Source organism: Pseudorca crassidens, chromosome 16 (assembly GCF_039906515.1).
Source record: "Pseudorca crassidens isolate mPseCra1 chromosome 16, mPseCra1.hap1, whole genome shotgun sequence".
NCBI classification, from domain to species: domain Eukaryota; kingdom Metazoa; phylum Chordata; class Mammalia; order Artiodactyla; family Delphinidae; genus Pseudorca; species Pseudorca crassidens.
This window is the reverse complement of record NC_090311.1, coordinates 26,218,595-26,238,474: the sequence shown is the minus strand read 5'-3', so window position 1 is coordinate 26,238,474 and position 19,880 is coordinate 26,218,595. Positions and strand designations below refer to the sequence as shown.

The 19,880-nt window shown below is 60.0% G+C and overlaps 2 protein-coding genes across 7 annotated transcripts; one reads left to right on the top strand and one right to left on the bottom strand.

Annotated features, from left to right (window-relative positions):
* Positions 1 to 94: 94 nt before the first annotated feature.
* On the bottom strand, positions 95 to 15,702 carry PSD (pleckstrin and Sec7 domain containing). 2 transcript variants are annotated; one of them, XM_067709556.1, is made up of 18 exons: positions 15,574 to 15,702; positions 15,252 to 15,310; positions 13,249 to 13,985; positions 12,872 to 12,974; positions 12,020 to 12,380; positions 10,838 to 11,278; positions 9,423 to 9,617; positions 9,176 to 9,256; positions 8,857 to 8,969; positions 8,173 to 8,231; positions 7,975 to 8,064; positions 4,163 to 4,206; positions 2,524 to 2,714; positions 2,369 to 2,439; positions 2,103 to 2,260; positions 1,799 to 1,943; positions 1,394 to 1,537; positions 95 to 905 (listed from the first exon to the last, which is right to left on the bottom strand). In XM_067709556.1, exons 3-18 carry the CDS (start codon positions 13,900 to 13,902, stop codon positions 675 to 677), a joined length of 3,081 nt encoding a protein of 1,026 aa, XP_067565657.1. In that variant the 5' UTR covers positions 13,903 to 13,985; positions 15,252 to 15,310; positions 15,574 to 15,702; the 3' UTR covers positions 95 to 674. The 2 variants fall into 2 exon arrangements, with proteins under 2 accessions (XP_067565657.1, XP_067565658.1); XM_067709557.1 differs by lacking the exons at positions 95 to 905; positions 1,394 to 1,537; positions 1,799 to 1,943; positions 2,103 to 2,260; positions 2,369 to 2,439 and having other exon boundaries at positions 2,535 to 2,659; positions 15,252 to 15,680.
* A 117-nt stretch (positions 15,703 to 15,819) lies between these two features.
* FBXL15 (F-box and leucine rich repeat protein 15) lies at positions 15,820 to 19,793 on the top strand. Of its 5 annotated transcripts, XM_067709579.1 has the most exons (7): positions 15,820 to 15,961; positions 16,577 to 16,696; positions 17,057 to 17,138; positions 17,578 to 17,785; positions 17,959 to 18,112; positions 18,459 to 18,964; positions 19,462 to 19,793. In XM_067709579.1, the coding sequence occupies exons 4-7, from the start codon at positions 17,745 to 17,747 to the stop codon at positions 19,649 to 19,651; spliced, it is 891 nt and encodes a 296-aa protein (XP_067565680.1). In that variant the 5' UTR covers positions 15,820 to 15,961; positions 16,577 to 16,696; positions 17,057 to 17,138; positions 17,578 to 17,744; the 3' UTR covers positions 19,652 to 19,793. The 5 variants fall into 5 exon arrangements, with proteins under 5 accessions (XP_067565680.1, XP_067565681.1, XP_067565679.1 ...); XM_067709580.1 differs by lacking the exon at positions 17,057 to 17,138 and having other exon boundaries at positions 17,656 to 17,785; XM_067709578.1 differs by lacking the exon at positions 17,057 to 17,138.
* The last annotated feature ends 87 nt before the right edge of the window (positions 19,794 to 19,880 follow it).

Genomic DNA, 19,880 nt, shown 5'->3' with positions numbered 1-19,880 from the left:
GAGCAGCCCCTGATGTGTGTGACTATTGTTCCTGGGAACCAAATGCCTATCCTGGCCTCAGGCCAGGCACTGGATAGAGGAGGAGGCCCAGCCAGCAAGTCTAGAGCAGTTTTAATGGAGGTGGAGGCTATACAAAGGGCAGGGCCCACTGAAGGAGGGAAAGCAAGGCCATGCTGCCCCCGGCCTGTGCATAGGGCCTCAGCATGGACACCCTTCCGCCACCTCTGGAAAGAGCGGGTGAGCCCTCATGGAAGAGGGAGGGAAAACCAGCTCAGCCCCAACTCCTGGCTTCTGTCTGAGCCAGGCCCCAGGGTGGAGGGCGATTGCTGGTGTCAGGGGTGGGGTGTCTCAGCAGAAACGTCAGGTCTCCCCCACACACAAAAAAAAAGCATCAAAAGTCTAGGGGCCCTGGCCCCTCCCGTCCCAGTCCCCTGTACGAAAAAGTGCAAAACATTATCACAAAAAGGGGGTCTCGGAGGGGCCCTTAGCCTAAGGCTCCTGAGGCCCATGCCCTAGCCCTGCCCTGCCCCGGACACCGCGTCCGGCGCGGTCAGGCCCTGGACCGAGGGGCCCTCCCAGGTGGCCCGAGGCCGGCCCGGGCTCAGGCAGGGCCCTGTCATGCAGGTGCCTGGTGGGCACCACCCGCCCCCCCCCCCCCGACTCCCACCCTCAACTCAGGGCTTCCACCGCCCACTGCCTGCCCCTGCGCGAGACTCTGCGCCAGGACACTGAGCCCGGGGCTGGCTGGAGGTGTTGGGTTGCGAGGAGGGACTGGAGTGAGTGGGGGGGAGTCCGTCTTCCGTGCTCCCGGCTTGGGCCAGTGCTGCCTCTACCGCATCCAGCTCTTCACTGCCCGCCTTCAGCTTGACCCGAAGCAGCGCTGCATATGTGCCATAGCGAGATTTCTGAGGCAGAGGGGCAGGGATGAGCCTGCTGTCCGCCGTCTGCCCAGCCCACCCCCGTCTGGAGCAGGGAGGGAACGCCAAAGAAGGCTAGGAGATGCCACGTTCTTGCCTACCTCTGAAGCCCCAAAAGCCCCCAAGGACTGACTGCGACATGATCCCTGGGTAGTTTGGTGACCTTCTCTGGGCTCTCTCTAGACTGTCAACTGTAACAGCTAATGTTTCTTGAGCCTTTACCAAAGTTGGCAAAACTGAGCACGTAAGAGACATCATCTCCTTTTATTTCCCTAGTGGGGAATGGAATGCTGTCCCTGTCCCACAGAAGAGGAAAGCGCGGCTCAGAGGGATTAAGCAGTCTGCCCAGGGTCACTTAGCTAGTCCCACTCTTAGAGTCCATGCCATGAATCACTAGTCTGAGCCTCTGTATGGGGACAAAGACGTCCCACCGGTGGAGCAAGGAGCCACAGAGTTGCCCGGGCCGGGAGGCTCACCTCAAACTCCAGATAGGCCTCCTTCTGCCGCTGTTCCTCAGCCTCCTTGCCCCGGGCCTTCTTGCCCAGATGGGCAGCCCGGTGCTGCCGCAACTCACTTGCCATGGCCTTCAGCTTGGCCTCGTGGGTCCGCATCTGCTCCTCCTAGAGGCCGGGGGAGCATGGTCACTCTGGCAGAGACAGTGCCTTTGTGCAAGTTTTTAGAAAAGGTGCCCCATCCTTTGGATGAACAAAGCACCATGTATGGGTTAACCAACAGTATTTCAGCCTCTGCACGCCCCCCTATGGCCCATGTCCTGGTGCACTGGACATCTACATGTATCATACACAGCGGCCTGGAGTGCAGTCGGCCTAGGCCTGCCTCACTCCGTCGCGCTGGCACCAGGTGGACAGAGCTGGGGGTACCTGGGGGAGGCGGGTGGCAGCACTGGGCAGCAGAGGGCGGCTGAACTTCTTCTGGGAACTGACAGCAGCTGGGAAGGGGGGTGCGGAGAACATAGCAGCCACCACATTGATGCGAGTGATCCAGGACTGCATCTGCTCCAGGCTCCTGGGGAGACAGCACAGCCATCTGGGACCTGGGCCCAGGGTTCCATCCAGGGATGCCAGTCCTGGCCTGAGAAGGAATGAGGCAATCCAGGGACAAGGGATGGGAGCAAGCTGGGAGTGGAGTGAAGGGGTCTGGGATGGGCAGGAGGAGGGCACTCACGGAGCCTGGAAGAGGAAGACCCGCCAGTCAGCGGTGCGCAAGTAGAAGACGTGGGGCCTCTTGCTGTAGTCACTGGCACGCGTGGCCAGTGCGTGGTGGATGCTGATGGCGTTCTTCAGCTCAGCCTCCGACGGGGCCTCCCCAGGCTGGTACTCCTCCTGTGGGGTGCCCATCTCGTCCTGGCTGCAGTCCCAGCCCAGCTCGGCCCGCCCCTACTCCCTCCCCTGAGCCAGCTCAGCCCCAGCCCCTGGAGCTGGCCCCCGCACCTTCTGCAGGTAGAGGATCATGCCCTTGAGGATCCCGTGGAAGTTCTTCCAGCCCCGCTTGCCCCGAGGTGCTGGGGGGAAGGAAGACAAGTCAGGGGGGCCTGAGACAGGCCCACTCCCATCCATCCCCCAGGCCTTCCCACCTGGCCACGTACTCTTCCTGCAGTCAGGATCTGCGTGCACCTTTCGCACCAAGGCCCCGTGCTTGTAGACTGCGGCCCCGGGCTCGGGAGTCAGGTCCAGGAAAGGGCTGGAGCCGCTGCCACTGCCCCCGCTGACTCTCTTGATGACCTTGGGGTTGGGGTCGGCCAACTCAGACAGAGAGCGTCTCAGCTCCTCCTCGTCTCTGCAGGTGTGATCACCTCAGAGGGGGCTGGCCGTATAGCCACGACCCCCCCTTCAGGCCCGGCCTCTGCCACCCAGGAAAGCTCCTCCGGTGTCTGTGAAGAAGGGGCTGGGGGGACTGCCCCTCTCATAGGGCGTGGCTCCCCTCAGCCTGAGGCTCCTGGAGCCACATTTCTGGCCTCAGACCAGGTTGCACCAGGGTGTAGCTGTACCTCCCCACTCAGATCAGGGGTCCTCGAGGCAGCATGTCTCTGCCCCCAGATTAGAGTTCCCAAGGGTAGGGCCACGTCTGTCCCTTCCTCCCCTCACGTGTACGCAGCCCCATCCTCTCCATTTCTGCACACACACACACACACACACACCCCTCACTCCCTTCTTCACCAGAGCAGACACATGTCTGAATCAGCCTCTCAACCACACCCAGCACCAGGCTTTACTCGTAGCTTGCTGGCTACATGGTGGCAGAAGGAGCTTCCTAGTACCTCCTGGTCTGCAGGCTCTGTTAGCTGTCATCTAAAGAATCTGATTCTATTTTGTCACTCCCTCATCAAGAACCTGCAGTAGCTCCCTACTGCCTTCCACCTGGAGCCTACACTACATCCTCACCAACACTGTCTCTCTCCTGCCACTCTCCATTCCAGCTAGCCTGCCTCCTCTTGGTCTCCTCACCCCACACTCATTTCAGCCACCACACATTGGCCTCCCAAATGCCAACTTCCCTCCTTCTCTCCCCAAACAATGCTTCCTCTCCGTCAAGGCTTGCCCCGAGACCAATGCTCACAGAAGCTTTCCCTGATCCCCCCTGTACCCCAGTCCTGAGTTTTGCCTCCTCTGAGGTCTTCTCTCCTGCAGACTGGGAGCTCCCAGCTAAACTGAGCAGTGACTGGACTCTCAGCAGATACCAGCAAGTAGGAGTGATCTATTGACTGTTCAGATGAGGGCTCTACCTCAGACTGGGGGACTCGACTAAAACTAGACCTCCTCCCTCAGACTAGACTCTTCCAAGACTTAACTCTGAGTCTTTCTGTTTCCACTGGGGCTGCCAAGAGTAGACAATTCTGTGACACTCTGGGCTCCCTAGGACCCAGGAGGAGGCTCTCCCTTTACTGGTCGGGGCCCTACTTCCAGAGACTTCTATTTTCCCACTTGGGTGCCAAGAGACCTCCCCCCATTTGTTTCAGCACCCTCATCCCAGGCCAGCTGACAATGGCCACCCACCCCAACCCAGCTTGTCATAACAACCCAGCTAGAGACAAGACACAGAACCCCACGTCCAGGCGGGCACCTCCAAAAAAGGAAGTGAGGCAGCCTCACTGCCTCTCGTGCTCTCACCCGCCTCCCCGGCTCCACAGCCCCAGGATTCACTCAGCCCATCTCAGGGCTCTCGACCTCTCCAGGCAGCCCCTTCCCGACGTCCCATCCCAGCCCCTCACACGCCCCAGGACTCACATGGCCCACTGCAACTTTTCATTCTTGATGGAGCTGTACAAGGCCTGCAGAAGGAGGAACAAACCAAGGGGGTGGGGGTCAACCCTGGGGGGAGGGGCACCAATGCCAGAGCTCAGAGCCCTCCCTCCAAGTTTGGGGGAGGAGACAGAACTGGGGGTGGGGATGGGCAGCAGGGTGTAATGACTGACAGGCTCTAGAACAAGGTACTAGGACCCAGGCCCAGGTTTGCCACTTGAGCTGCATGACTTTGGACAAGTCTCCATGGGAAGAACAAACGTAGCACCACATGGTCGTTTTATTTTTTTTTTTGGCCACGCCACGCAGCATGCAGGATCTCAGTTCCCTGACCAGGGATAGAACCCGCACCCCTGCACTGGGAGCTCTTAACCACTGGACCGCCAGGGAAGTCCAAGTACCACGTGTTTACCATAGGGCAAGCAACTAACACAGGACATCCTGGCGGTTTATGTACAACAAATAGCAACTGCTATTATCTTTGCTGTTGTTGTTATTGTTAAGAGTCATCCTATTCAGAACCTGGGTGGGGGAAGCACAGCCCTAGAAGGAATGGAAAAGAGCAGCCTAAGAAGCTCTCCTTTCCCCAACCATGTGTTTTGGCCTATTTCGACAGGATAAACCCACACAGGGCATATGGGGAAACTGAGGCCCAGGAACAGGACTCTCCCTGTCACCTCCCTCCTTGGCTAACAGAGAACACACTCCCATGGCTCCCAGCCCCAGTGCAAGCTGAGATCTTCGCCCAACCCAGAGAGCCCCACCAAATGCCAGAGTGGTCCAGCCCCCTGCCCACGCACATACTTCATGTTCCTGCAGAGTGGACACTAGTCTAAAAGACAATAGTTTTAGCTTCCAAACCCTGCACACTCCACACTCCCCGTGAATTCCCGAACCAGTCACTTGCCTCTGTACAGTTGGCCTGGGGGACCTGCAGGGGTCTTGGGGTGGTCGGAGGAGAGGATGGGTTCCAGTAGTGGCATAGGGGACCCCTCTTCTTGGGAGTAGCCTGCAACGTGGGTTCACACCAGTGCCTCCCACTGTGGGGGCGCTTCCACCAGCCTGTCCGTGAGTGGGTGTGTCCCCAGCACATGCGGCTAAGCGTGTGGCGTGTGATGCCTGCGTGCGAGGAGTTGGATGCAGTGGTGACGTTGGCACCTTCTCCAAGATGGGACACAGGCCCCGACTGCCCACACAACACGGTCTCTGACTCTTTCACTGTCCACTGCTATACCCAACCACAAGGCTTGCCAAGCACCCCACATGGGCACACCCTGGCGGGGGGCAGGTACACCACGACCTCCACCCCACAGCACAACCCAGTCAGATGCATACACAGCACAGCCCAGTCAGGTGCATACTCAGCCCTCCCAGCACCACCCCGACCAAACTCAGCAAGGCGCAGACCCTAAGCCCTCACGCTCCAACTCTCGGGCCAGGACGTGAAGTGGCCACCGAAAGCCAACCTGCGGTCCTTGTCTCCACCCCTGCAGTTCATCCCCTGCCCCTCTCGGCACTTCCTTTGGCCCACAACGTCTTCCTTCGAAAATTCCTGAACCCCACAGGTGAGCTCCGTCTCATGCTCTCATCTAGAAGGTCCAAAGACCCTTTGGTCTGCGATCCCCAACTTGATCCGAGGGTCTCTGCCCTACCCCCACCCCATGCCCACCCCTGGCTACCCGTGGGCTCTGTCCGTGTCGGGCTTCCCCCTCGGCTTGCGATGCCTTCGGCGCCTCCCTCAAGCCGCCCCCTCAGTCGCGTGCCGCCCTCAGCAACCCCCTCGGTCGTCCCCCAGCCTGGCGTGGGCCGCGGCCCCACCGCCCTCACCGCCTTTTTCTTCTTGCGGCTCTGCAGGCGGCTGACCACCAGGTCGGTGTAGAGCACGGGCTTGAGACTGCGCGAGCGCTGCGGCCAGCCGTAGCACAGGGTCTCCGCGCCGCGGTGGGTGCGCCCGTAGCGCACGGAGCACAGCGAGCGCGAGCGCAGCCGCCCGGCGCTGCTGTGGATGCTGTTGACACCGATCATGCTGGCCCGGCCGGCGCGCCGCGGCCCCCGGCCATGCCGCCGTCCGGCCTCGGCCGCGGACGGCCCGGACGGCCCGCGGACGGCTCCCCCGACAGCCGGCGCGAGCAGCCCGGCCCGGCCCGGCCCGAGCCCGGCCCGGCCCGGCTCCCACCGACGCACGGAGCGCTCGGCGGCGGCGGCGACGACGCGGTCTGCTCTGCAGCTCGGCGAGAGCGCGTGGGGGGGTGGGCGCCGACGGAGAGGGGAGGGCGAGGGCGAGGGGCGGGGACGGCGCAAAATGGAGGCGTCCGACCGAGAGGAGGCCCCGCCGCGCGCCGTCACGGGGGAGGCGCCTGGGAGGGCCGGTGGGGGGGCGGCGCGGTGGCCTTTTCTAGGGGTGCTGGGAGGTTAGGGCTGTGAGATGGGCTGTCCCTGTAGGGTCTGGAGCGCTCTCCTGGCTCGTCAGGGTGCGGTGGTGAGGAGAAAGGTCGGAACGCCTCCTGGCGGCCCTTTTTTACAGAGCCAGGAGGGGCCACGAGTCTAGAGACAGCGGCGCGGGATGGAGACAGCCGTGGAATTACCCAGCTCACCGACCCACAGATACTTCAAATGCCCGAGTATATAATCACCTTCAAACACCCCACTTTACATACACCCCAACTAACCAGATGCACCAATTCACATTCACCTCAACTCACAGACACTACAAATTCAGAGGTACACCTCAAATTTTACAGTCATTAACTCACAGACATACACCCCCTACTCATGGACACCTGTCATAAACCAGATAGTCAATTCGTAGATATACACCCCAACACACACAAACACCCAACCTACATCCCAACACACTCTAAATCATAAGCCCTAAAGCACAAACACACTCCAAGTCAAAGCTCTATGATTCACAGACCCTAAATCACATATACAAGTCAGCATACACCCCAACTCACTGACGCCCCCCCCAACTCACAGTGGACGGCCCCACTCAAGATACGTTCCCAAACTCAGAAGCTCAACATACCCCACGTTCACAGACACACCCCAGGACACTCCTGTGCTGTCACATGTATGCGGTGGCCGGGAGACCCCTTTGACAACTCTGGGGGTTTCAAGGGCGTGCAGGCCTTCTCAGATAAAACGCCACCCGATCTGGAAGAGGACTGAAGCCAAGGACCAGGCCACCTCCCTCCTCCTCCCATCCTACCCGCTCCAGTGTAGCTAACCCCTCAGGACCTGGCGCCTGGGCGCGGGGCCTGCCCACTAAGGAGCCAGAAGCGCAGTGTGTAGTCCCAGCTTGGTGCTAACTGGCTTCAGGACCCCGGAAAGCCTTTGTCCTTCTCAGGGCCCCCATCTCCGGGTCCCTCCAGTGCAGCGGTACCAGAGAGGCCTTTGTGGCTGTACACCGTGGGGCGGGAGCTGGGCGCGGGGAGGGAAGTGGTGTACCTACACACACACACCCCCCACCCCTTTCCTCAGTGAACACTTAAGGAGGGGCACTAACGAAGCCAAAATACAGGGTCCAGGGCCTGCTGGTCACGTGTTTTCGAGAACTGTTTTCCCCGCCCTCCCCCGCTGCGCGCTGGGACTGCGAGTGCGCATGTTCCGGGAAAGCCAGTCTTGTGGGGGCTGGGGGAGGGGGCGGTCCCCAGGCTGAGTCACTAGAGCTCAGGCTTCCACAGCGGGAACTGGGTGGTGGCAGGCCCCTCCTCGCCCCTCCCTCGGAGGCCTGCTGACAGGTCCCCTGTCCCTCCCCTCCAACGACCTCTGCCCCGCCCCACCCCACCCCCCACCTTGAGCAGCTCTCTGGGGAAGTCGCCGCCTTCGTTGAGGCCCTCCAGGTTACCAATGAAGTCTCCGCAGGTCATGCGCTTCCCAATGTTCTAATGGAGGGCACAGAGGCCTCTGAGCTTGGGGAGTCCTTCGCCTCCCAGGCCTTGAGGGCCTGGACGGGGTGCTCCGGGCTCCCTCCCGCCAGCCCCCCTACTCACGTGGCCGTGGAGATCCGTATTGAGTAGCATGAGGGCGCAGGTCAGCGTGTGCGCACCGTCTAGGAGAGAACTGACATTCAGCCTTGGCCACCTCGCAGGGACTCTTCCACATCTATCTTCCTCAATCTTCCAGTTCATCCCCTGCCCCCTTTCAGGAACCCCTTTGGCTCACAACCACACTTTTGTAAGTCCCCGACCCCATTAGCAAACCCCTCCAGAGCAAAGACCTCTCTTCCAGTAAATCCCTCAGATGGGACCTCTCCCTCTTCTTAGGTCACCCTACCTAACTCCCTAAGGTTCTAGGGGCAGCCCACTGCTTGCCCCAACACCACCATGCCTCTGTGTCTATGCAAGCCATTGGGCCCCACACAGTTATGCAGACCAAATAGAATCCCTACTCAGGCCAAGCAGTGTCTTGCACATGTATGCAAACAACGGCATGCAAACACACCTGCCACGTGCCTCTTCACAACACACACTAGACCCTACCTAGCACTATACCTGCCCACATGCACAGTTCCACATCTGTGCAGCCGTGCCAGTACTGTCTGCATACATGCATGCTTGCATGCCTGCAAGCTCGTGCATTTGGGTACTTCTGCACACACACTCATGCTGCTTTGCACAGATGTGCCCATCTGCCTCAGTGACCAGCCAGGAATGCCCTGCCCCGGGCCTCCTCACCCTCTGAGGACAGGGCTCCAGGATTGCACTGGAAGTATCTCTGGGAGAAGTGGGCCAGCACACGCTCCCGTTCCTGGGTCTCACCCATTAAGGCCAGCTCCTTCAGAAACACCCTGGGGAGGTGGGAAGAGGGGACATGTCACCTCTACCCAAGGTCCCCTTACCAGGCAGCCCTGGCTCTTGGCCATGCCCAGACACCTTGGGAAAGGGTGACTTCAGGGCAGTTTAGGGGAGTCACGGGGCTCAGAGGAGGCATAACTGAGGCCCTGCACACCAGGCCTGGAGAGTAGGCACTGCCCTCAAAGGGCTGGACACCCACCTGAGAGCTTGGTCCAGAGTCATGCCCGTGAAGACAAAGAACTTCAGGTACTCTCCAGCCACAAGTTTGCTGAAGTCATTGCTGTGGGCAGGGCAGAGAGACAGGTGGAGTCTCAAGGGGAAGTGTCAAGGGGCCAGGTGGGGTTTACCTAGAGACCTGGGGGTATTAGATACAGGGGATGTGGAGGTGCTGCCCGCAGGATGCATCCCTTCTCCCCCCATTCTCAATCCCAGCCCAGTGCCTTTACTTCTTGCCCAGGTGCCGGGCCACATCCGCCTTCCTGAAGCCATCTAGTCGGTACAGCCTCTTAGCTAGGCGCTGCGCAGCCTCCAGGTCTGCTTTCTGCCCATTAGACAAGGTGTCTGTGCTTCCCAGGGCCAGCCGCTCTGTGCTGTCCAGCTCTGAGTCCGAATCAGACACGAGCTGGTTCAGGGGCGGTTCACTGCCAGGGTAGAACACCAGCTCAGAGGTGGGGCAAGCCCTCGGGGGCCATCCAGATCCTTCCTCTGCCTCCAGACCCAGTAGACAGAGAAGGGAAGATTGGGACATGGGGAAGGCATTTTTCTTTTCTCCAGAGAAGTAGATTCCTTCCATCAGCCTACTCCATCATTACCACCTCTCTGTGGAAGTCCTGCCTCAAATCTAACCCACGTCCATGTTGCTGCTTTGGGAGTTCTGGCTGCTTTCCCCAAAGCTCCCTAAGTTTGCTATTAGACATAGATTCCCCATTCCCACACTGGACCTACTCAGGACAGAGTCCTCTCTGTCTGAGACTATGGGCAAAGATAGGATAGATGGACTGCTAGGGAGGAACAGTGGAGGGGCAGACAAAGATGTGAGGGCAGCAGGGACACTTTCCTGCTCCTATGTCTTTCCCCTTCCCGCCTTTTAGGGAGAGGAGCCTCCTCCAGTCCTTCTCTTACACCCTCAAAGAAGTAGGCTCTGGGGTAGAGGGTATTGGGGGTCAGAGTGAATTCCTCATCCCCTGTCTCCTTCTGCCTTCCTTTCCCACCCCAGCTGCTCTACTCACAAAGCCACCTGTCACCCCAGAGACAGAGGCCGGAAACTCCTAGTTGCTAGGCAACCCTGTCTCCCTGGCCACCCCCTCCTGTTGCCATGGCTTCAGTGACTGAGAGGGTAGTTGGCAGAGGGGAGAGCAGAAAGGTTAGACTGGTGAAAGGACTTCCTGGAGAAGGGTGAGAGACTCTAGATTGGAGGGGGGAGGTGACATGGGAGGGAAGCAAAAGGAGAAGCTGGTGGCTGCATCTTTGGGAGAAACCTCCAGGCTGACTGAGGGTAAGATCAGAAGAATTCTAAGCAGGTTAGGGCTCTGTCTGGGGAGGGAAGGGCCCTTCTAGAGAAAGAGGAGGGTGTCCTCTAGGGACCCTTCAATCCTAAACCATGGTTTCGCAAGTCACTGGATCTGAGACCAAGGCGGCAGGCTGTGAGGGGCTCCCACTCACAGCCAATGGAAGTAGTCCTCCAAATGAGAAAACACATCTGTATCCCCTAACCACTCCTATCAGGGGTTAAGAATATAAACTACATCTTCACACTCAGGCTCTGTCCCTTAGAGCAACTGTTCCTGGGGCCCTGGGGCCCTGGGGCCTCAAGTCTGAGGCCCTGGGGCCTCAAGTCTGAGGACCCAAAGGAATCACTCACCTGCCCAGGGGAGCTGCCCCCAGCCCGTAGCTGTCTTCTGAGCGGCAGGGACTAGGGGGCTCCCTCCTTGGGGCCTGCTTGGCTCCAGCCTCTGCCTCCTCTTCCTCCCCTCTCTGTGTCCAAGGCCCATCAGCAGCAGAGCTGGTACCAGAATCCGGTTCGAGAGGGGCAAGTGGGGCAGAAGCAGGTGGGTCAGGCCTGGGGGCAGGGGGCTGGGGAGGCAGCTCAAAGGTGAAGAAGGGGCTCTGGGTTGGGCCAGGTGAGGCCAGGGCCTCCAGCGAGGCGAGGCTGGTGTAGGAGGTGCCCTTGGCCCGGTGTGACTCCAAGATGGCTTCAAACACACAACTGAAAGAGTCGGGCCCATCAGCCAAGGGGCTGGTCCCAGGTAGAAAGGGCAGAGGCGACTTGAGAGGCCCGGAGTGAGGCATTCGAGTGCCTGGCCTGCAGGGGCGGGGAGGAGAATCTCTGATCAGGGGCCTACAGGACAGCTCTCAGGTAGCATTTCATTGAACTTTCATACCGACTCTGTGAAGGGGATTATCATCCCCTTTCCACAGGCTCCCAGCCCCCGAAAAGAGCCACCCGGGTACGGGGTCCCCACCACAGGTTTGCCAAGCTATTTAGTGACCCTGGAGCACCCCAGCCCTACCCATACCCAACACCCAATCCCCTTCCTCTCTCACTCCCTGTTAATCTCCCTTTCTCCTCCTTCTCCCTGATCCTCTCTCCTCCTGCCATCCCATTTCTATTTCTGGCAACATCTTAGGAAAAGAAGATGAGGCTCCAGGCTGCAATGGGGTGTGAGACAGAGAGGAAGGCCCCTACACTCCACGTTCTCCTGCCGGGATCCAGGATCTAGCCTGATGCTCCCGTGCCCCCAGGCTTGATTCTGACCTCGGCCTGTCACTCTGCCCCTGGCCCTCATTAGAACCCCTTTCCTCCTCTATCCTGGCTGCCCCTACCCTCCTGGGCTCTTGCTGATGGTCCCCACACCCCCCGCACCCTGCCAGGCCTCAGGCCTCTGTCCGGAATCCCGAGTGCTACAGCGCCCTGTCAGCACACCGCTTTGTCCTGACATTCCCGGCCCCACCCTTGTCTCTATTCCCATCCCTTTGAGCCCAGCTCTGGCTCTGGGCCAGTGGGAAGGAGCAAGCCACTTTCCTCTCCCACTCCCCCACTCACCGGGCCCCTTCTGAGGCCTCAAACACCTCGTCGTCCACATCCTCTTCCCCACCTGCCTCATCCTCGTCCTCATTGCCACTGCCCAGGCTGGAACGAGGGCCAAGGCATGGGCCGGGACGTGGGGCAGGTGGGCGGGCAGTGCCAGGCGGGCCCTCAGAGCTGGGCTGACTCTCGATGGCCGAGTCAGCCTCTTCCCGCTCAGCCAGCACCTCATCGATGTCGGTCTCGCGGTAGCACCTCAGGGGCACTGTGTCCAGGTCCGTCTCGGAGTACTTGGCTGCTCGCCCCACAGCCACCCCAGAGCCCTGCCCTGAGCCCACCCCAGGTGGAGATGGGGGGGCCTGCTCTGGGGGCTTAGCACCTGCAGTGTGCACAGGCATCCTGGTCAGGAGATTATTCAGGTCAGCTCCCTGTCCTGATTCTGTTCTCAGAAGGAACTCTCCCCCACTGCCTCAAACTGGCAGGAAGCTCTTTCACTGTCTAGCCGCCATTCCTCCTGCTACAAACTCAGCTTGTTCCTGGTGCCAGTGGAGCTCATTTCAAATCAAGTTCTTATCAAACAGCTTTGAGGGGCCTGAGGGAGACCAGCCTCTTTTCTACTCCAAGGAATGACCCTTGACATCCTGCCATCCCCTCTCTCTACTACCCAGCTTCCTCCAAGTGCCCAACCTAGCTGCCATCCCCCAACCCCCATCATAACACAGATGGATAGACTGAGGCCTAGAGAGGCATTAGCTGACTCAGAAGCCCAGGAAAGAATAGGGGGAGGTTTAAAGGAAGGCTCCCTAGCCCGCCATGGCTGCTGTAGAAAAGGCCCTGTCCTGTTCCCCTTGCCTCAGTCCCAGGCCTTACCTGAGCTGGGGGAGTCCAAAGAGCCATAGAAGAATTCCCATTTGGCTCGAGCGATTCTCTGGGCATGAGAGGAGACTTCTCTGGGTGAGGACCAGGTGTCCCCCTAAGCCAAGGAGGGAGACATAGACACAGGCACCCAGAGATAAAGCCAGACACACACAGACACAAGAACACGGGACAGAAACACAGAACGAAAAACAGACAGGGACAGAGGTGCAGAGACATAAGGACAAACAAAGAGGGCAAGAAAGAGGCAGATTTAGCACACATTGAAGGATTCAGAGTGAACAGCTGATAGGCCCAAGACCACCAAGAAGACAAGCCTTGGCCTTTGCTGGGTCTCTGGGGTTCCAGGGAGCCCAAGGGAGATCACATACCTGGTTAAGGAGTCCAGTGTCAGCAGGTCCTCGGAATAATGTGGCCAGGTGCTCAGAGGGTCCCCCCAGCCCATTGGGGAGAGAGGAGTAAAGGCCGTCTGCTCCAACCTGAGGTTGAGCTGGTGGCCCGTGTACAAGGCCCTGGCTGCCAGGCAGAGCTGAGCCTCCTCCAGCTGGGAGTGGGTCTGATGTGGATGCTTCTAGCCGCAACTTTCGGTTGGAGCCAGGACCAAGGGCTGGGGTGGGACTGGGAGGAGAGACCCCACCCAGGTCCCAGCTCCGACTCAAGCCTCCGGGAGCAGGTAGCCCATTCAGTGGCCTCACGCTGGCCTTCTCCACAAAGCGGAATATGACCACAGAGCTCCGGGCCCCTGGTGGAGGCTGCCCAGTGGGTGAAGAGGGTGCCCAGGGTGAGGGAGCAACACGGGGTGAAGGGGGGCCACGCAGGGGTGTACAGGGTGCTGTCACACGTCCAAGTTCCCGGCCTTGGGGACTTGGACCTGCCACCCGCCGTAGTAGGGAGCCTGTGCTGCCATACATGCTGGCTGGGGGGCTCTGGGGCACTGGGCCTTCGGGGAGCCAGCGGCGTGGGCATCGTGGCGGGGAGATGGCACAGTCGCCTTCCGAGCAGAAGCGCATGGCACCCTGGGCCATGCTGGGGCCGGGGGTCAGGCTGGGGGGGCAGGGATGGCCAGGCCAGGTGGGGAGTGAGGGCGCAGCATACTCTTCAGACAGGCCTGCAAGAGAGGAAGGGGAGGAGGGGGTGAACTGCCGGGGAGTTGGGTGGACAGGAGAGCAGAGACAGGGAAGGGAAAGCTGGCTGGGGTCACTGAGCACCAGGGGTCTAGCCCACGCCGGGAATATGGCATCATTGATCCCACCCCTGGGGGTGGTGATCAGTCTTCCTGCTGGGACTACTTCCATGGAGGCCTGAAGAGAAAAGAATTGTACCCCCAATGGGCCCCCGGCTCCTCTCCTTTCTGCCTGGGGGCTCTAAGCATCACCCTGGGAGGAGAGAGGAAGGCACTTCAGAAGTTGAGTGAGCCCAGAGCTCCTGTGGCATTTTGGAACTGCTTCTGGTGGGGGACGGGGAAGACTGCTACCCCACCCTCAGGACCAGAAGTATCAGCCAGCCATCATCATCGTCCAGCCATGGACCTTCCACAGTCTCTCTATAGAGGCCCTCACTCAGGGGGAGAGAACTCAGGCCTCCTGGAAGGAGAGGGAGGAAGAATGGGGGTGGTACATAGGGACATGAGGGGCTGAGAGGCATAGGTGAAAGGGAAGAGAAAGGCCTGAACAGAGGCTCCTCCTCTACTACATACATGCTGAATGGGAAAGGGACATTCTTGTTCTCCATACAGGTACACATACTCATGCACACACACACATAAGGACAAATAATATCAGTACACAGCTAACACATTCATAGACAACACCCTCCAGCACACACAGACACAGGCACACACACACATTGCTCAAAGACACACCCTCATACACTCTCACAGTCATAACAAATATGTGTGTAATGGAAAGGCACATGCTTGTTTTACACACACACTGCAATCAAACAGGAACACACAAAGAGATACCCAAATATACACACAGGCCCTCATTCTCCAAGGCACATAGAGACACAGGCATATCAGACACTCACAGACACTTACTGATCACAGTCACACACATACAGATGCATCCTCACACACATCCGTAAACAGGGACATACACCCTCTCCCCCAACCCCCACTAGTCACTGGTTCCTGGGGGGGGCAGCGTGAAGGCTGAACCAGACCCTCTCCCCATCTCTCCCCCCACCCCCCAGGCGTATGACAGATCTTGTCCAACCCAGGAAGGACCATAAAGGGGTAAAAGGTCTCCTGGTGGCAATGCAGGGTAGGGGCAAGGGTCAGGAGCAGCAACCATGCCAGGCAGGTTTCTGAAGCGCAATCGGGGCCCAGCGCACCCCCAGTGCAGCCCTGGACTCGAGCCGCCTCAGTACTCACCGCTGCTCGCCTGGAGCTGGGGCCGAGGAGAGGCAGGGGAGAGGCTGGGCCCAGCTCAGCTGTGAAGGCAGCGCGACTCCCGCTTGCTCCCGCTTGCTCCAGGCCCGCCCGCCTCTCAGTCCCTCCTTCCCCCCTACGCGCGGCTCAGAGCTAATGCTCCCCCCCACCCCGCCCTTTCCCGGGGCCCTGAGCCCCGGAGGCTGGCCCCCCTTCTCGACGCTAGGTCCCCGCTGGGCAATCCCGCCAACCTGAGACCCGCCCCTGAGGAGGGGGAGGACGTATGGAACCTCTGGTTTGTTCTTCAGACCCTCACATGACCCACCCCAATCGTGTCCACGTCCCTCTCGTCCACCACCCCGAGCGGCACGCAGGACCCAGCTGCACACGCGTGTCCCGCTCCAGACCCCACGCGTGTCCCTAGGAGGTTGCCACATGACCTGTTACATGCCACATGCGCTCCCGCCCCCACGAGCACGCGGCCGCGCCAGCACACGGTACGGGTGTAGACTGGACCCGCCCCCTAAATCCAGGAGACCATCAATTTATGGAAGAAAGATCTAGGGAGCACTGCCTCAAACCCTCCGGATGTTCTAAGACTAGGACTCAGGAGACACAACCCTGACCACTCGCCCAGGATGCAGCAGAAGGAATGTTAGTCAGACTTCAAAAAGAACTTCCTTGCTGCCTGAGTTAGGCATCCTGCCCGTCTGGTAAGAGGTTAGACGGAATGACGCCTGGACTAGAGGAAGTGGGAGACAGGCAACCCTTGTGTCCTTGGCCAAGGTAGAAGCGGGCCCGGCTATTTTAAGAAAGCACCGCTAAAGTTACTAGGGCAACTGCTCTTCTTGGGAACTCCAGGGCAGGCAAGTGGTGACCTCGGAAGCAAGAAGGGGTCTGTTCGAGTGGTCAGGGGGCGCAAGAACTTGCGGGGCGGGGGTGCGCGGAGCTCACCGCGGGGAGGGGCTGCGCGGGCTCGGCGTGGTGCTGAAGGGGACAGCGCCAGATTTGTCACACTGCGCAGGCGCAGAAGCGGGAACAACGCTGGGATGGGGCGGAGGCGCGCGGCCCGAGGTGGTGCGCGCCCACTTGACTCTATCTTAGCACAGATCTGTCCTCCCAGCTACCCTTCCCCAAGCAGGCGGAGGAAAAGGGAGCAAGTCCCTCACCCAAACTGACCCTCCTTGGTCCTTCCCCGCTGCTGTTTACTCCCTTCTCGCATCATGGGAGTGGGGGTGGGGTGGGGGAGGGTGGAGGAGTGTGAAAGGGATTTTGGGAAAACCAGGATGCCTGAGTTCTTTATCCCGACTCGCTTGACCCCGGACAAGGTGCTGCCTCTCCAGGGCCTCGGTTTCATCTTCAAAGTGGAGTGATGGAACAGACATGCCCACCTTGCAGAGATGCCGAAGCCCTGATAATGGATGGGAAGCATTTTTCGTTATGAAGAGGCAGGTGAAACGGTTGCACGACGGGAAAGTGCAACCCTGCTGGGGCCGGGGGTTGGGGTGGGGGGATGGGAGCTATCTGGGAGAGCAGCAGCCCTCGGCCTCCTTCACATCCTCCCCGCCAATGGATGATGGGGAAAGCACTGCTCCAGAGGTTCCCTGGAGCGGACTCTGAACTAGGATCTGGGGACGCAGTGAGAGGGCAACCCAGAGTCTGAGCCCAGAGCTCTGTGTGTGTGTGTGTGGGGGGGGGGGGGATTACTGCCCCAGGGCGGGCCCAGCCCCAGACCCCACAACTAAACCCCCAGGCCAACCGATAAGCAGTATTCCTGGAGGGCTGACCTGAACACTTATTCTTCTCAGGACTCTAGACCTCCTGGGTAAAGGAAAGGGACCCAGTTGGAGATACAGTCCTTCTTCTCGACCCTACGTTTCTCCCTCCAAGGTGTAAACCCGTTACAAATCTTCCGGGAGTGGAAAGGGTTGGATAGCTCTGTACTTCACAATTAACCAGGGATGGGAGGTTTGGGCAAGTTTGCTTGATGAAGGATGAAAAATTCTAGCTTTCCCCATTCAATTCATTCAGCAACATCTACTACGTGCCAGGTAATAAGAGCCTGGACAGTTTTTCCCCATTTTTCAAACTCGCTAAACGCGATCAGAGGGCAGAGAAAATAGGCCCAGAACCTTAACAGTCCTGGCCCCGCCCCTTATACGTTTGGCTTTGCCTGCTCCGCCCATCACTTCACTTTGAGGCGGCCACTAGCCCAAAACGAAAAAAGCCAGTCTCTGCTGCACCATCGCATTCTTCAGCCTCGGGTCTCAAGCTCTGTAGCGGAGAAGGCGAGGTCTAACTTTATACCACCGGCCTGTTTCGCCTTCAGTTTCGGGATCCATCCGGAACACTTTCAGACAGGATCCTCAGTGAGCCGGCACTCGATTGAATCGGTCTGTCTCTACAGCCAAAGTAGGCGGGTTCGCTGCGGCCGCTCCAGGCCAAAGCAAGAAGACCTTACTGCGCACGCGCAGTAGACAGCCGACGGAGCCACCGATGGAGCAGTCCGGAGGGGAGCAAGAGCCCGGAGCCGTCAGGTACCGAGCACCGGAGGGGCCGAGAGAGGGAAAAAAGGCCTGGGGGAGGGTAGCTGAACCAGGGCCGGGTCTGGGGGTCGCTTTTAGGAGCCGGGGCTTAGGAGCATAACGGAGGCGGACTCGCAGGTAACAGCAACCCGGTGACGCCGCCGCCAACGCCCCTTTGCCCGCAGGCTCCTGGACCTGCCCTGGGAAGACGTGCTGCTCCCACACGTCCTGAACCGTGTGCCGCTGCGCCAGCTGCTCCGGCTGCAGCGCGTCAGTCGGGCCTTCCGGGCGCTAGTGCAGCTGCACCTGGCCGGGCTGCGCCGCTTCGACGCCGCTCAGGTAAGCCTGGGGCCGGAGCCCCACCCACTTCTGCCCCCGCCCCGGCTCCAGCCCCGCCTCTAACCTCCAGTCGCCAGCCCTGAACCTCCAGCTCCCAGCTCTGCTGTCTACCCTTTGGGATCCCCCTTGGGCCTCTAGGAATGACCTGGAAGCGATCCACCCAGCGAGAAGTACTCTCAAAGGGCGAGTACCGGGAATCAACTCAGAGGGCGCGTAGGGTCTCTCTTGGGAGGTCAGGTGGCAAGCCCCGAGGGCGACCTGCTGCCAGGAAAGCACTCCTCAGGGACGGGTAGGCAGCGTCCGCCCCCGTAACCAGCTGAGAGTCGAGGTGCTTCCCCGCCCGTAGGTGGGTCCGCAGATCCCGCAGGCTGCATTGGCCTGGCTGCTGCGGGACGCCGAGGGGCTGCAGGAGCTGGCGCTGGCGCCGTGTCACGAATGGCTGTCGGACGAGGATCTGGTGCCGGTGCTGGCGCGGAATCCCCAGCTGCGGAGTGTGGCGCTGGCCGGCTGCGGGCAACTGAGCCGCCGCGCGCTGGGGGCGCTGGCCGAGGGCTGCCCCCGCCTGCAGCGCCTTTCGCTCGCGCACTGTGACTGGGTAGATGGGCTGGCGCTGCGCGGCCTCGCTGACCGCTGTCCGGCCCTTGAGGAGCTGGACCTCACCGCCTGCCGACAGCTCAAGGATGAAGCCATCGTGTACCTGGCACAGAGGCGCGGCGCAGGCCTTCGCAGCCTCTCGCTGGCGGTCAACGCAAATGTGGGGGACGTCGCCGTCCAGGAGTTGGCTCGCAACTGCCCGGAACTCCAGCACCTCGACCTAACCGGCTGCCTCCGGGTTGGAAGCGACGGTGTCAGGTGCCTGGGCCTGGGGTCGGTGGGATGGGAGGAGGGCAATCAATTAGCCTCTGGGGGTTGGGGCGGGCTGTAGTTGTCGAAAGGCAGAACTGGGGTTCCTGTATCTTCCTGCTACCACGGTACCCCCATTCTGAACAGGAAGGGCCTCTAGGAATGCCTAGGCCAGAGAGCCCACAGTTTAAAAACTTTTTTGAACCAGTATTTACACATTGGGAGATTCCACATACAGAGTACAAAAGTCAGATTTCTGGCTGTTCTTCAACAAGGGGAAAACCTTGCAATCCTGGGCACAGCTGAGAAGCAGGTTCCCTGTTTCAGAGACAGGAAGTCTCCGGTTCACTGGACGCATTAAATGTATGACCCCAAACCGGGTCTCCTCCCTTCTATACGGAGGGAAGAAGTATACCCCGAACTGGAGGGAGACAGGGGCTTTGCCGGCTCCCCCACCGTGGGTGTAGCGGCTTCACGCCCCTCACCTCACCCGGCTCCTCCCCCAGGACGCTGGCCGAGTACTGCCCCGCGCTGCGCTCGCTGCGGGTGCGGCACTGCCACCATGTGGCCGAGCCCAGCCTAAGCCGTTTGCGGAAGCGCGGCGTGGACATCGATGTGGAGCCTCCGCTGCATCAGGCCCTGGTGCTGCTACAGGACATGGCAGGCTTTGCACCCTTTGTCAACCTGCAGGTCTGACCCGCCTGCCGATGGGCACAGCTGGACTGTGTGGCGGGGCCTCACTGTGAACCGTAGGGAAACTGAACTCTGGGGGCCTCGGCTGAGAGGCCAGTGCCCTGCCCTACCCTGGAGCTTCAAATAAAGAGCTTTTTACCCCTTCTTGCCTGGCGCTGCTGCCCTGTTGGAGATAGGGGATGTGAGGCTGGGAGAGACAGACACAGTACTCCAGCACCCCAGCTGTGAAATG

What these genes read in the sequence shown, in the direction of transcription:
- PSD (XM_067709556.1), bottom strand. Translation starts at nt 13,902, where the DNA reads ATGGCCCAGGGTGCCATGCGCTTCTGCTCGGAAGGCGACTGTGCCATC. An exon ending in GCCCGGCACCTGGGCAAGAA is followed by an intron (nt 9,257 to 9,422) that starts GTAAAGGCACTG and finishes CCCTGCCCACAG; the next exon opens with CAATGACTTCAGCAAACTTG. An exon ending in ACTCTGGACCAAGCTCTCAG is followed by an intron (nt 8,970 to 9,175) that starts GTGGGTGTCCAG and finishes CCACCTCCCCAG; the next exon opens with GGTGTTTCTGAAGGAGCTGG.
- FBXL15 (XM_067709580.1), top strand. Translation starts at nt 17,745, where the DNA reads ATGGAGCAGTCCGGAGGGGAGCAAGAGCCCGGAGCCGTCAG. An exon ending in CAAGAGCCCGGAGCCGTCAG is followed by an intron (nt 17,786 to 17,958) that starts GTACCGAGCACC and finishes CTTTGCCCGCAG; the next exon opens with GCTCCTGGACCTGCCCTGGG. An exon ending in GTTGGAAGCGACGGTGTCAG is followed by an intron (nt 18,965 to 19,461) that starts GTGCCTGGGCCT and finishes CTCCTCCCCCAG; the next exon opens with GACGCTGGCCGAGTACTGCC.